General features: G+C 51.7%; 1 protein-coding gene across 1 annotated transcript; it reads left to right on the top strand.

Moving 5' to 3' along the window:
* Positions 1–11448: 11448 nt before the first annotated feature.
* On the top strand, positions 11449–14782 carry LOC147736783 (uncharacterized). The gene is made up of 3 exons (XM_086952697.1): positions 11449–12349; positions 12708–12895; positions 14330–14782. Exons 1-3 carry the CDS (start codon positions 11449–11451, stop codon positions 14780–14782), a joined length of 1542 nt encoding a protein of 513 aa, XP_086808823.1.
* Positions 14783–14991: the final 209 nt, after the last annotated feature.

Below are 14991 nucleotides of genomic sequence, written 5' to 3'. Positions count from 1 at the left end.
TATTTTCGTTAACAGGTACTGAAATAACTTCGTTTGACAACACTTCTGCGCCTGTTACTGTGAAGAATCGATACAAGCCACTATCGGACGAGTTTTTGCTGTGTAAGTACATGAGGTACATTTTTCTGTCCGTAATTGAAATGTTTATTTATTTGGAGTTTGACCAACATAAGAGGTTTCTTTACATTTTTATCCCGTGAAGCTAAATTGTCCTCTTAAAGCTAACAAACTAATCTTGTTTCTTATAATCAGTAAACGAGAGCATTATTTCTACACTGCTGGCGCAACGCTAAATATTCAGGGGCTTCATTTGAAACGGTGCTTAACTGAACGCGAGTTTGCAAAGTGCTTTTCCACATGCACATTTAATAAAATACGTAACGTTGGAAAAATATATTTACTAGGTTATATTTCAAAGTTGTAATTTGCCAATATTATGGGATTTCGACTGTGGGGGAAACAGCCTTCTTTAGCCCCTCACGGGTCTGTCTCGTCCTTTCTGCCTCCTGAGACCTCGCGGATACATGGCAAGTCTCTGTCTCACGCACCTCAGCTCTGCAAAGTGCCCCCACACATTGCCCCGATGGAGACAGCAACAGACACCGCCCCCTTCCCCCTACCTTCCCAACACCTTTCGGTTCTTTGATGTGCCTGGTTTTTATTTACATTGAGACATCAACGCCACGTGTACAATTGCGCAAATCTAACCCCAGATTGCACTATTTATACCTATTTGCAAATGGACGCTGCTGCCAGCGCACCTGTAGTTATGTATGGGCTTTTTTATAACCGGTGTTGAGTGGGACGCTTAACTGCGCAATGCAGCTCAACGTGCTAATTTACTATATTATAGATCCCGTGCAAACCATGTCAGGTTTAATATACAACATTTACAAGCCAAAAGTTGCCTTTTAAATACCGGTTGCACAGAATGTATACTGCTTTGCACAAAGCCCGGATTTATACAAAACCCTGCGTTTTTGCTTATTCAACCACCAACATCTGAGTTAAGGCTGGAGCCTCATAACATAATATTTGTTATTTACGGTAACACATGTATTCTTTACAAAGGTACAGAAAGAACACCTTTGGACGCCTTACACACCTGTTACATCGGACAATCGTGACAAGTGTACCATAGGACATTTTTAACATCGTGTAAGTACTTTTCCTCAATATTTCACAGAATCCTGTCACTTGTTTACTTTATTCACCTTGGCATGGCATTGCATGGTGCCTTATTCTTTCTCACGTCAAAAATACTCAACTCTTAACGGAAATGAGCAAACGTCGGTCATTAACACAATCTGAAGGATCCTATTCCCGCCGCTGTCTGCGCCTCTATAGTGCTTCGAGCCCTTTATTTTCAAGGGTCTGAGAGTGAACGCGCTTTAGCTGAAGGATTTTCAACCTGCCTATTTACTGCAATGTATACCGTGCGGAGGGATACAGGGCCTTATTTATGAAGGCCTTGCGCCGCCGGTGCGTCACTTTTAACATGGGAAAGTGACGCTCCGGCGGCGCACGGCCTTCATATATGAGCCTCACTTGTAGTGAGCTCGTTTGCATGGTACGTCACGTGGCTACGTGACGTACGCTGACGTAGAGGCGCGTAGGCGTAGCGCGAGATTCAGAGCGCGAGCAGGCTGGGCGCAGGTCATGCTCTGCGCTCCTTGTATGTATGTTCCTGAATAAAGAGCTTAGCACCTGCATCCGACTCCGAGAGTCATTGGGGGGAAGAAAAGAATATCATTACAGTGGCGACGAGGGTGGGATAGCCGACCCACGACCCCCACCACGCAGAGTACGAGAAGCACGGCGGAACGGAGTAGAGGTGCAGGAGAGACGAAGAAGGCCCGAGGGTACGCACAGCGACACCACCCTCAGAGGGCACGGCAAGGAGCGCAACGAAACCATCGGCAAAGAGAAGGGAGCACCGAGAGCACAGATAGCGACGGTCGAAGAACCCTGAGCAACCGAGGTAGGAAGCCAATCACGGTCAAGGCCCACCGGGAACCGCACTGGCTACTCCACCTGAACGGGAAGGGGCTGAAAGGAGCAGCCCCCCACCTTTGCTCAAGAAGGAAGAACGAAACGGTGCACCAGGGAGCCCGAGAAGCCTGGAAAGTACGCTGCCCGCAACCCGGGCGGAGAAGATGAATGCACAAGCGGGCTACGCGATAGCACCAGTCCAGTTCCTTCCCCGACCAGGGGAACCGCTCATGAAATGGGAGGACTGGAAGGAGTACATAGAAAATTTCATTGAAGTGATGGAAGACAAAAGCGAGGAGAAGTTCAAGCCGCCGAGGAAGAAACGCATCCTACTACTAAATCTGGGTCCAGAAGGCCTAAGGATCTACAAAAGCTTGGTGCCGAAGAAGAGAGAGACAGATGATGACGACGTGTATGCCCACGCGCTGGAAGACCTAGAAGAACACTTCAAACCCTCAGTATGTGTCTCAGTAGACAGGTTCAACTTCCAGCAAAGAAGGCAGCTACCCGGGGAAACGGTGGAAGAATATGTGGCGGCGTTGAAGAAACTGGCGGTCCCGTGCAAATATGCCAACTGGGAAAGTGAATTCATAAAAGACCAAGTGGTGATGCACACCACGTGCACAAGCGTACAGGACAAGCTATGGGCCGCAGGGGACACCTCGCTCAAGGACGTGTTGGTGATAGTAAAAAGAGCTGAACTGGCTCGAAGGTGTGCAGCGGCTACGAAGAAAGAGATCGTGCCCAGTGGAACGGTGAACAAAGTAGATGAGGAAGAACACCACAAAGACAAACAAGCACGGAAACAGCCAGAAAAGGGTCCCAACAGATGGCGGAACAGCCCTGGCAACCCTGGCAAACAGGCCGGAAGTAGCAAGCGGCCTTGCTACAGATGCGGCAGTTGGACGCACGAGGCACACGACCGGAAGTGCCCCGCGCTTCGCGCCAAATGCACGTTCTGCGGAATAGTCGGCCATTTTGAAAAGGCGTGCAGGAAAAAGGCGGCCAAGAACACAGTGAAGTACGTGGCCCAAGCAGCGGAGGAGCCAGAAGAGGCAGCAGAGGAAGAAGTGATCACGGTCCTCTGCATCTATGACGAAATCTTAAGCATAAACGACCGAGGCCGTAGCACCGGCGGAAGAAGAACGATGAAACCGGTCATGGAAATGAAGATCGGAGGTGTCGACATCCAAGTGGTGGCAGACACAGGGTCGCCCTACACCATCATCCCCCGGAGCGTGTGGGAAGAGAAGTTTGCTCCGCGACTGGGCCCTGAACTGGACAAGCTGGACATACGTCCGGTTACTTACAATGGTGATCGCATCCCCATGGCCGGGTGTAGGAAATTGGACTTCGAGTTCAGGGGCAGAGAGGCCAGGTGCAAACTGTATGTCTCCGAGAAAGGTCCCTCCGTCCTAGGGTGGCTCGATCAAGGAGACCTGGGCATCAAGCTGGACCCGGGAGGCAAGGAACAGATACTACTGACGGAGCCGGAAGAAGCGCTGAACGAGAATAAATGGAGGATGGAGTTCCCAACTGTCTTTGGAGGTTCAGTGGGCAGGCTCGACAAATTCGCACACAAGATCATACTCAAAACTGGAGCAGTACCGGTGGCACACAAGGTGAGGAACATTCCGCTAGCAGTGAGAGACGATGTGAAGGAAGAACTACAACAGCTGGAGAAAAGAGGGATCATTGAGCCGATAGCCTGTGCTGAATGGCTATCGCCGTTGGTGGTGGTGAAGAAGCCGAATGGCAAAGTCCGTTTATGCGTGGACCTACGTGAGTTGAACAAATGTATAGTGGTGGAGAAGTTTCCCCTTCCCAGAATAGAGGAAATGCTGGCCAACACCAGGGGTATTCAGTGGTACTCCACCATAGACTTGACCTCAGCGTATCACCAGATAGCGCTGCACCCAGAGAGCCGCAGCTTAACATCCTTCATAACGCCCTTCGGATGCTATCGGTTCCGCCGCATGCCGTTCGGACTAGCCTCGGCGGCTGCGGTGTTTCAGAAGCTCATGCATCAGCTATTTCAGGGCCTCAAGGGAGTACAATACTTCCAGGACGATATATTGGTGATGGGCCAGGACAGATTGGACCACGACAGAAAGCTGGAGGCGGTGTTGGGCATACTGGAAAGGAAGGGCCTCACAGCAGAATGGGCCAAGTGCCGGATAGGGATGGAGAAAGTAACGTACTTGGGCCACGAAATCAGCGCTCAAGGAGTGACTCCCAAAAGCGAAAACGTGAAGGCGATCTGTGACGCACCAGCACCAGCAACCAAGGAGGAGGTCAGGTCGTTCCTGGGAATGGCGGAATACTATGGGAAATTCATTGAACATTTTGCCTCGAAGACTCACCACATGAGGCTGTCAACTCGAGAGAACAGCGAGTTCCGTTGGTCCGGGGAAGCGCAACGGGAATTTGAGATGATAAAGAGAGAAGTGGCAGGGGCAATTCCTCTGCAAGGGTTCGACCCCCAAGGTCGCACCATACTCACCACTGATGCGAGCGATAAAGGACTGGGAGCAGTCCTCATGCAAGACCGAGGCCAAGGGAGAGTCGAAACCATATGCTTTGCATCCCGCACCCTGAATGACACTGAAAAGAGGTATAGTGTGATTGAAAAAGAAATGTTGGCGGTGGTGTGGGCCATGTCCCGGTTCCGGCAGTTCCTGTGGGGCACAAGGTTCCAGCTGAGAACCGATCACAAGCCCCTACTCAAAGTGCTCACATCAAGTGGCCATGCGGAAGCGACACCAAGGATCTCAAAAATGTCGCTCAAACTAATGGAGTTCCGATATGATGTTGAACACATTCCGGGGAACAGGAACAAAGTGGCAGATTATCTGAGTAGAGCGGCTGCGATGGAGCCCAGCACAGAATGCCCCGAGGCGGGGGAAGAGTGGGTCGCACTCACCGAGGACCTTGAAGTATCCATCAGCAAACAAGAATGGAAAACGGCATATGACGGAGACCCGGATCTGGAGAAAGTGAAGGAATACGTTGTAAGAGGCTGGCCGGACAAATGCAGATTAGAGCGGAACCTTGTCCCCTACTTCGAGGTGAGAGAGGAAATATCTATGGATGATCAGGGGACGTTTGTCTACAGAGGGGAAAGAGTCATACCCCCGTCAATGATGATACCCAGATTGATGGACATGTTGCACGAAGGCCACCTGGGAGCGGGCAAACTGAAGCTAAGGGCCAAGCAAAATTATTGGTGGCCAGGAATGGACATAAGAGCGGAAAGACATGTGAGAGAGTGCCTGAGGTGCCAGGGCGCGGACAAAACACTGAAGCCATTGCGCCCAGCCCTAGGGAAGATGGACCCCCCACAAAATCCCTGGGAGGAATTGTCCATAGACATACTAGGGCCAGTGCTGAACGCACATGGTATACAGAAGTACATTTGTGTAATGATGGATCGTTATTCGAAATGGCCAGAAGTAAAGATCGAGGAAACAATGGACACGGAAAAAATAGTGAACTTCATGGCAGAGACCTTTGTGAGAGAGGGCATCCCCAAAAGTGTCCTTAGTGACAATGGGCCCCAATTCCGCTCTGACAGATGGAACCAATTTATGAAAAGAAATGGAATAACGTCGAAACACACATCCATATACCACCCGGCGGGGAATGGCTTTGTGGAGCGCTTCAATAGAGTGGTGATGGGCTCGATACAAGCGGCCATTGCAGACAACAAAGACTGGGAGGCGGAGATATGGCACATGGTGTGGGCGTATCGCATAACTCCCACGAACACTGGATATAGCCCGTTCCAGATATTGAGGGGCCGGGAGCCGTTCACCCAAGACAACAGGATATGGAAGGACCGAGTTATTAAGAGTGAGTGGTCACCGGCGGTGGTGCAAGCAAATCTAAAGAAGGCACAGGCAGTGTACACCAAACACTACGATGCGAGGAGGAATGTAAAAGACACTGCCCTTGAAAAAGGGGAATGGGTACGAGTGAAATTGCCCACCCTGCAGAAAAAGGGGGACAGTAAGTACAGCAAGCCCCTGAGAGTTGTGGAAATCAAGGGCCGGGCAGCTTTGCTGAGTGATGGAAATGTGTGGTCGCAGGATCGCATGGCCAGGTGCAATAGAATACTCAACTGGAGTAGCGGAGGCTACATGGGAGAGAGAGAGAGCAACAGTGACTACACCAGTGACTATGAAGGCGAAGGCCCGGACTGTGGAGAAAGTAGCAATGAGGATCAAGAGGCCAGTGCAGAGTGTCAGCCGGAGGAAGACAGCAGTCGGAATGTGCCTAGCGCGGCTGCGTTAGAGAGTGGACAAAGGGAAGAGGCAACAACTGCAAGTTCTCCGGTAAGACTGACGAGAAGGGGCAGGCTGGTAGTCCCACCAGCGAGGTTCAAAGACTATGATATGAGTCAGGACGTGTTTACCTAAACTGTTGGAAAAAAGGGAGATATGTAGTGAGCTCGTTTGCATGGTACGTCACGTGGCTACGTGACGTACGCTGACGTAGAGGCGCGTAGGCGTAGCGCGAGATTCAGAGCGCGAGCAGGCTGGGCGCAGGTCATGCTCTGCGCTCCTTGTATGTATGTTCCTGAATAAAGAGCTTAGCACCTGCATCCGACTCCGAGAGTCATTGGGGGGAAGAAAAGAATATCATTACATCACTGTATTTACGATGCTTCGTTTCTAAGGTTACGCTTTTCACGAGAAAACCCGTTTACACAGATTTACAAATGTTTTCCACAAACCTCGTTTGCATCGGAACCCAATGGGGGTTTCCACTCAGGGCTCAGTTTATTCTCTTCTGCCCCAGCCTCGATATACATGCCAAGTGTCGCCCCCTCAGCTCTGCAAAAGAATAATGCTGGCAAAATGCCACTCCCCAAACCACCTCCACTCTGCCATGGAGCACCCCCAAACCCACCTCCACTCTGCCATGGAGCCAGCGACAGACACCGCCCCCACACCCCCAAACACACCTCCCATCCTGCCATGGAGCCAGCGACAGACCCGCCCCCCCCCCGCCCCCCAAACCCACCTCCACTCTGCCATAGAGCCAGCGACAGATCCCGCCCCCACCCCCCCAAAACCACCTCCACTCTGCCATGGAGCCAGCGACAGACACCGCCCCCCCCCACCCCCCAAACCCCCCAAACCCACCCCCACTCTGCCATGGAGCCAGCCACAGACACCTCCCCCCACCCCCCCAAACCCACCTCCACTCTGCCATAGAGCCAGCGACAGACCCCGCCCCCACCCCCCCAAAGCCACCTCCACTCTGCCATGGAGCCAGCGACAGACACCGCCCCCCCACCCCCCAAACACACCTCCCACTCTGCCATGGAGCCCCCCCAAACCCACCTCCACTCTGCCATGCAGCCAGCACCAGACACCGCCCCCACACCCCCAAACACACCTCCCACCCTGCCATGGAGCTAGCGACAGACACCGCCCCCCCACCCCCCAAACCCACCTCCACTCTGTCATGGAGCCAGCAACAGACACCGCCCCCCTACTCCCCCAAAACCCACCTCAACTCTGCCGTGGAGCAAGCGACAGACACCGCCCCCACTCACCTCCCACTCTGCCATGGAGTGCCCCCAAACCCACCTCCCACTCTGCCATGGAGCCAGCGACAGACACCGCCACCACCCCCCAAACCCACCTCCCACTCTGCCATGGAGCCAGCGACAGACACCGCCCCCCCCAAACCCACCTCCACTCTGCCATGGAGCCCCCCCTAAACCCACCTCCCACTCTGCCATGGAGCCCCCCTAAACCCACCTCCACTCTGCCATGGAGCCAGCACCAGACACCGCCCCCACACCCCCAAACCCACCTCCACTCTGCCATGGAGCCAGCGACAGACACCGCCCCCAAACCCACCTCCCACTCTGCCATGGAGCCAGCACCAGAAACCGCCCCCACACCCCCAAACACACCTCCCACCCTGCCATGGAGCTAGCGACAGACACGGCCCCCCCACCCCCCAAACCCACCTCCACTCTGTCATGGAGCCAGCAACAGACACCGCCCCCCTACTCCCCCAAAACCCACCTCAACTCTGCCGTGGAGCAAGCGACAGACACCGCCCCCACCCACCTCCACTCTGCCATGGAGCCCCCCCAAACCCACCTCCCACCCTGCCATGGAGCCTCCCCCAAACCCACCTCCACTCTGCCATGGAGCCAGCGACAGACACCGCCGCCACCCCCACCCCCCCAAACCCACCTCCACTCTGCCGTGGAGCCAGCGACAGACACCGCCCCCCACCCCCCAAACCCACCTCCACTCTGCCATGGAGCCCCCCCAAACCCACCTCCACTCTGCCATGGAGCCAGCAACAGACACCGCCCCCACCCCCCCAAACCCACCTCCACTCTGCCATGGACCCCCCCCCCCCCCCAAACCCACCTCCCACTCTGCCATGGAGCCAGCCACAGACACCGCCCCTTCCATCCGAGCTTCAGAAACAGACCCGAGCCCTCCTCCGACCTTTACAAACGCGTTCACTGCGGGGATTACACGCACTCCACCCCTTTATTTAACGCAGTAAAGAACGGAAATGCGCAGACATGAAAAGGCAGTTTTAATACTGCAGCTGCCGCTTTATTTTCGCTTTAAAAGCAGTTTTTCATGTGCACAAAAAGAGACTTTTCAAGATGGCGCTGCAGATGCATTTCACATGTATTTCAAAGATGAGCGAAAAAAGACAGAACAGTGAAAGACACCATTTATAACCCCGGCAGCCACGTCCTAAGATATTACTACATCAGCTTTGCCTAATAATGTACAACTATTCAGACGGACTGTTTACAAAATGTAGCTTTTAATCTACTTTGTCACATATTTTACTTTATTAACGCTGGACTGCCATTGCACGTTGCATTTTTTTATTCTCATTTAAGGAAATACTTACCGACTAAGGGAAACAACTTTTTTTTTAATTAAACACTTTAGGAGCTATACTAATTGCCACTGCTGACTGCGCCACTATAGTTATTCAGGGGCTTTTTTTTAAGGGTCTGTAACTGAGCGCGCTTTAGCTAAATGCTTTTAAACATGTATATTTAATGCAATGTATACCATGCGTGAAGATACACTATTTACTATCTTTAAACCACCACTATCTTTCTAAACATATCCTACCCCTCTAATAAACATCAAATAACCTTGTACACCTTTGGTATCCCGCTACTAACCCTGAACTAACCTTCTTCTACCACTCTAATACTACTATACCCCTCGGGTAACAGTCTACCACTCTACACCAGTACCCCTCTACTGGCCCTCTACTACCCCTTTACTATACCTCTATACCTCATCTACCCTTCTATCCTTCTATCCATCTACTACCCATCAAACACTCTAACCCCTGCATCCTTCTACACCTATTTTACACCTTCACTAGCCCTCTACCCCTCTTCTTTCCCTCTTCTACACCTCTACCACTCTTAAACCTCTCTAACCATCTTCTATCTACCCCCTTATAGCCTACTACCTGTAATACCGGTATACTACCCTTCTACACTTATACCCCTCTCTTAACCCTCTAATACCCCTGTACTAATCTTCTTCTACTCCACTTCTAATCCTATACCCCTCTGATAACACTATACTCCAGTACCCCTCTAGTGCCCCTCTGCTACCCCTCTAGTACACCTCTACACATCTTCTACCCTTTTATCCATCTACTACTCCTCTAACACTCTACACTTCTACACCTCTAATACCCATCTACTATACCTAGCCCTCTAATGCCACTGTTTTACCCCCTTTTCTGAACAAAAGTCCATCTTGCCCTCTTTCACCATTTTAGCCTTATACTAACCCTCTACTATCCCTCTATTAACACTACAACCCTCTTCGCCCCCTATAACCCTCTGCCCTTCTATCCATCTATCTAGCTACACCTCTAACCCTCTAACATCCCTCAAATACCCCACTAAACTTTTACAACACTACTCAGTTACTACCCCTCTTCTTCCCTGCTAACACTCTAATAACCAACTAACCTTGTAATACACCTCTAAACCTCTAATAACCCTCTTATTACTCTTAACCCCTCTAACTCTCTTCTACTCTTAAACACATTTACTTTTTACACCTCTACTAACCCCTCTAGCCCTTTACTACAGCTATAATACCAATCTAACCCTTTTCTAACCCTATATGCCACTAGCATTCTTCACATCTAACCTTGTACGCCTCTACCCCTATACAAGCCCTCTAATATCCCTATCCTACACTTCTTATCCTATTCTACCCCTTTTACCCTCTACATTTTTAGCCATCTACACATCTACCCTTTTTGCACCCCTCTAATATCCCTCTACCCATCTTCTTTACATCTTCTACCACTCTACCACTCTTCTACCCCTATACCCCTATTGTATCCATCTACACCTTTTCTACACTACTGCTCTTGTACCCATCTACTATACTGATCTACTACTACTACTGCTACATAGGCTGCGGGAAGCGTGGGTGTCTGGCCAAGCCTTGGACTGGTTAATTTCCTTTCTTGATAACAGACAACAAGCAGTGGCTTTACCACCCTTTCGGTCAGCTGTCAGAAAGGTGAACCAGGGTGTGCCCCAGGGCTCGGCAATAAGTCCAATTCTATTCAACATATATCTTCGTCCTTTGATTTGTTTAATTAAGTCATTCGGCATATCAGTTGTCAACTATGCCGATGACACACAACTTATTTTTTCTTTCGAAGGCGAGGATGCGGTTTCTAAGGATACTTTTCACTGGTGTATGACCTCTACTGCGAACTGGTCTCCGACGTCCTTGGAGGAATGCGCACACAGGGGGACCCCTGAGCGCAGGGATGTACAAGACTCCATTTAAATTCTGCAAGAACTGCCACCACAAGTTCGCGCAGAAGGACCAGCACCCGGTCTGCAACCTCTGCCTACCAATCGACCACGAGAGCAGAGACTGCAACGCCTGCTTCGTCTTCAAGCCGAAGACGCTCCGAGTTCGAGAGAGACAGAGAACAGCTCACCACACGATGCAGGGCAAAGTCCAGGCCCCGGCGCTTTACGAACTAGGCCTCTCCACCGACGACGAGGACAATTTCGCCGAATGTCCAGATGACTTCACTGTTGCAGAGACCAATAAGAAAACGCCTGATAAGGTAGGAGAGTCTACGACCCCGAAAACCCCCACAGGGCCTCGAAAGCCAGAGGCGGGCTCTCGAAAGATAGAGCCCAGAGCCCAGAAAGGAGCACCGGCGCCGAAAACCTCGACGGCCGAAGCTGCATCCTCCGAAAAAGAGCCCGGCGGATCCTTCGAGAAGGACTCCCGGAGGCAGAAGACCTGCGAAAAGCAAAGGTCGTCGAAGCAAGCACCTGAAAAAGGGTCTTCGACTTCGAAGGAAAAGGAGCCGAAGAAGGCTTCGACGTCGACGACGCCGCCAAAGAGGGCAGCCGAATCGCTCGACGGCGACCAGGCCGCAGAGATGCAGAGAAAGAAGAGAAGGCTCGAGGCCGAAATGGAGAGCATCCTTCAAAGAAAGAAGGACTTCGATGAAAAGATGAAAAGTTACAAGATACCCTCGAGGCCGACAACCGCCGTCGCTGAGGTGCAGGAACACGAGGAGTTCGACGTCGAAGAGACGCCGAAAAGTCTGGAGCCCTCGGAGCAGGAAGAGGAAGAGGACCTCTATTACACTGAAGGTGATTACGGGGAGCAGCAGTCAAGCTATGGATCAGGTTCCTCGACGACCCACGACCAGGAGTGGCAGGACATCGACGCCGAAAACCCGGAGGAGGCTGTAGAAACATACCCCTCGAGGCCATCGCCACCAGATGACATCAGGGCTTACAATGAGGTCGTCAGGAAGGCGGCAGCAGCTTATGGGGTTAAGCTGGAAGAGGAGAAGCCTAAAGCAGATTTTCTGCTGGAAACCTTGCTACCCATACAGACAAGAAGCCAATTCCTGCCCATGCTGAAGAGTATCACAGACCAGGGGAAGGAAGCCTTCAAGGACCCGGCTACATGCAGATCAGTAACGCCAAGGGCGGAAAAGAAATACAAGTTTTCCTCACAGGACCCACCTTACATCAAGGGGTCTGTCACAGCAGATTCGATAATTGCGGCAACGGCCAGAAGAAGGGCCAACGTCCCAACAACATCTGGGCCTCCACCTGACAAAGAAAGCAGGAGGATGGACCTCACGGGCAGGAAGATTGAAAGGAACGCCGCAACACACTGGCGGATGGCGAACTCCAACGCCCTCCTGAATAGACATCAATACCAACACTGGGATGAGATGGGCCAATTGCTCAAGCACCTCCCAGAACAATACCGTGAGAGAGCATCACACCTCGTGGAAGACGGGAAAAGCATTGCAAACTCATGCCTGAAAACAGCCCTGGATGGAGCTGAAACATCCAGCAGACTGATGGCTATAGGCATCACGGAGAGAAGGCAAGCCTGGCTCAGAATCTCAGGCTTCAAGGCTGAGGTCCAGAACAACATCCTGAACACTCCCTTCAATGGTGAAACGCTGTTCGGAGCCCCAGTTGACGAGAAGCTCACCCAACTGAAGGACAATGAGACGGCAAGGTCCATGGGGGCCCTGCAATTCAGGGGAATGAGAAGGGGCACTCCTACACGGAGGCCAAACGGAAGCCAGCGAGGAGATTCACACCAGGGGCAACAGAGTGACAACCAAGGTCACCAAGGCCAGCAGAGGCAAGGCTGGAACTACCAGAGCAGGGGCCAGTCCTTTCGGTCAAGAGGAAACGGACGAGGCCAGAGAAGAAGAGGCGGTGAACAACCCCCCTCTAAGTGACTGCACAAGGGGAAAGGTGCTCACCCACTCGAACCCTCCGGGGGAGGAGCACAGAATAACAATGTGGAGAGGGCTACTCGGACAAGAGTCAAAAGAACATGTAACACCAGTAGGAGGCAGGCTGAGATTTTTTCTACAGGAGTGGAGAAAAATAACCACAGACAAGTGGATACTAAACATCACGCAGTTCGGATACTGCATAGAGCTGGAAAAGAAACCACCAAACAGAAAGCCAAAGAGAAGACAGCACTCGGGAAGAGAGCTACAATTGCTCCAAGAGGAAGCTCAAGAACTCCTCCTCAAAGAGGCCATCGAACCCGTCCCACTCAAAGAACAGAACAGGGGGGTGTACTCAAACTACTTCCTGGTGCCGAAAGTGGACGAAAGCCTAAGACCCATCCTGGACCTACGGTTCCTAAACAAATATGTGAAGACACAGAAATTCAAGATGACATCCCTGCAAGAGGTCATCCCGCAGATAAAGGCCGGGGACTTCCTGTCCACCATAGACCTCAAGGATGCATACCTGCACATCCCCATGAACAGGCAGCACAAGCACATGCTAAGATTCGCAGTGAACAAGGATCACTACCAATTCACAACCCTGGCCTTCGGGCTAAAGTCCGCACCAAGGGTGTTCACCAAATGCCTTGCGGCAGTGGCCGCTCACCTGCGAAGGGGGGGATACACGTATACCCCTACCTCGACGACTAGCTCGTAAAAGCAAGCTCTTACAAGACGTGCAAGGTTCATGCACAGCAGGTCACAAGAACGCTAACAGGTCTGGGATTCTCCATACACTGGGGAAAGCTCTCATCGGAACCGGAACAGGTGAAGACCTTCCTGGGAGCCCTAATCGACACCGTCCAGTGCAGGGTGTTACCCAGCGAGAAGAGAACGCTCAGCTTACTGAGGGAGAAGCGTCACTACCAGAAGGGGCGAGCTCTGACAGTGAGGACAGTGAGCAAGATCTTGGGAATGATGGCGTCGTGCATACACCTGGTCTCCAATGTACGCCTACAGATGAGACCACTCCAAGAGTGGCTACAGCAGCAATGGTCACAAGCTACAGGAAGTTGGGAAGATCTAGTGGTTGTAACGCACAGGGCGCAGGAAGAAATAAAGTGGTGGACCAAAGAGAAGATAACAGTAGGGAAGCCTCTAACACCACCGGACCCAACAGTGACCATCACCACAGACGCATCCCAGAAAGGATGGGGCGCACACATGAACAAACTCAGAGTGAGGGGTCTGTGGAGCCCGGCAGATGCTGTCAGGCATATAAACTACCTGGAACTGAAAACAGTGCTGCTAGCCATCAAGGCCTTTCAGAAGCACCTGTACAGCCGGAAGGTGCTGATACAAACAGACGTTTTTACATCAACAAACAAGGGGGAACTTTCAAGCTTGGCACAGGAAATCTGGAGATGGGCAATACCACTCAAAATCGACCTGCTAGCCATACACCTGCCAGGGTGAATCCAGAAAGATCTTCAAGCTGCAAAACTACACCGACAGGTAAGAAACTATTCGTTCTCTCCAGTTCAATGGTGCCAAAACTGAGGTTCTTCACTGTTCTTTGGATCAGCTGCCTCGTCCTCTACCAGAAGAGTTCTGGCACACTTCTATTTCTGGTACTGTGACGGCCGCTGACTCTGCACGCAATCTTGGGGTCCTATTTGGCCCTAGTCTTCAGTTAGATGCATTTGTCAACAAAACCACTGCGACATGCATGCTACTGCTCCGGACTCTACGAAAAATTCTTCAGTTTCTCCCCCCGGCAGCTAGGATTGAAGCAGTGCGTAGTATCATCCTCAGTAGGTTAGACTACTGTAACGCACTGCTTCTAGGGTCTCCTAACATCTTGATCCTGAAGCTGCAGCGGGTTCAGAACATGGCGGCTAAGCTGGCCCTCTCCCGCCCACGCTCTGCCTCTTCATCTCTTGCACTTTTTGATCTTCATTGGTTGCCGGTGCAGCAACGGATCTGTTTTTAAAGCGTCCTGCTTTACACGGTCAAGGGCCAGTGATGTTGCAGGATCTATTTTCTTGGTACTCCACTGCCAGAGCTCTTAGGTCTTCGTCGGCCTTCCTGGCGACTGTTCCAAGGTTTAAAAGGGTGAGGATGGGTGGCCGCTCGTTCAGCTTTGCGGCTGCCAAACTTTGGAATTCCTTACCGCTACCGTTAAGGAGTAGGCAAAATCTG

This window comes from Lissotriton vulgaris, chromosome 1_2, assembly GCF_964263255.1.
Source record: "Lissotriton vulgaris chromosome 1_2, aLisVul1.2, whole genome shotgun sequence".
Lineage (NCBI taxonomy): Eukaryota > Metazoa > Chordata > Amphibia > Caudata > Salamandridae > Lissotriton > Lissotriton vulgaris.
The sequence above is the reverse complement of the archived record's forward strand: the minus strand, read 5'-3'. Positions and strand labels throughout refer to the sequence as shown.

Bases quoted from the DNA above. Each gene is read 5' to 3' on its own strand.
- LOC147736783 (XM_086952697.1), top strand. From the start codon at position 11,449: ATGCAGAGAAAGAAGAGAAGGCTCGAGGCCGAAATGGAGAGCATCCTT. The intron at 12,350-12,707 runs GCCTGAAAACAG...GAACTACCAGAG, and splicing joins GAAAAGCATTGCAAACTCAT to CAGGGGCCAGTCCTTTCGGT. The intron at 12,896-14,329 runs GTAGGAGGCAGG...CGTTCTCTCCAG, and splicing joins CAAAAGAACATGTAACACCA to TTCAATGGTGCCAAAACTGA.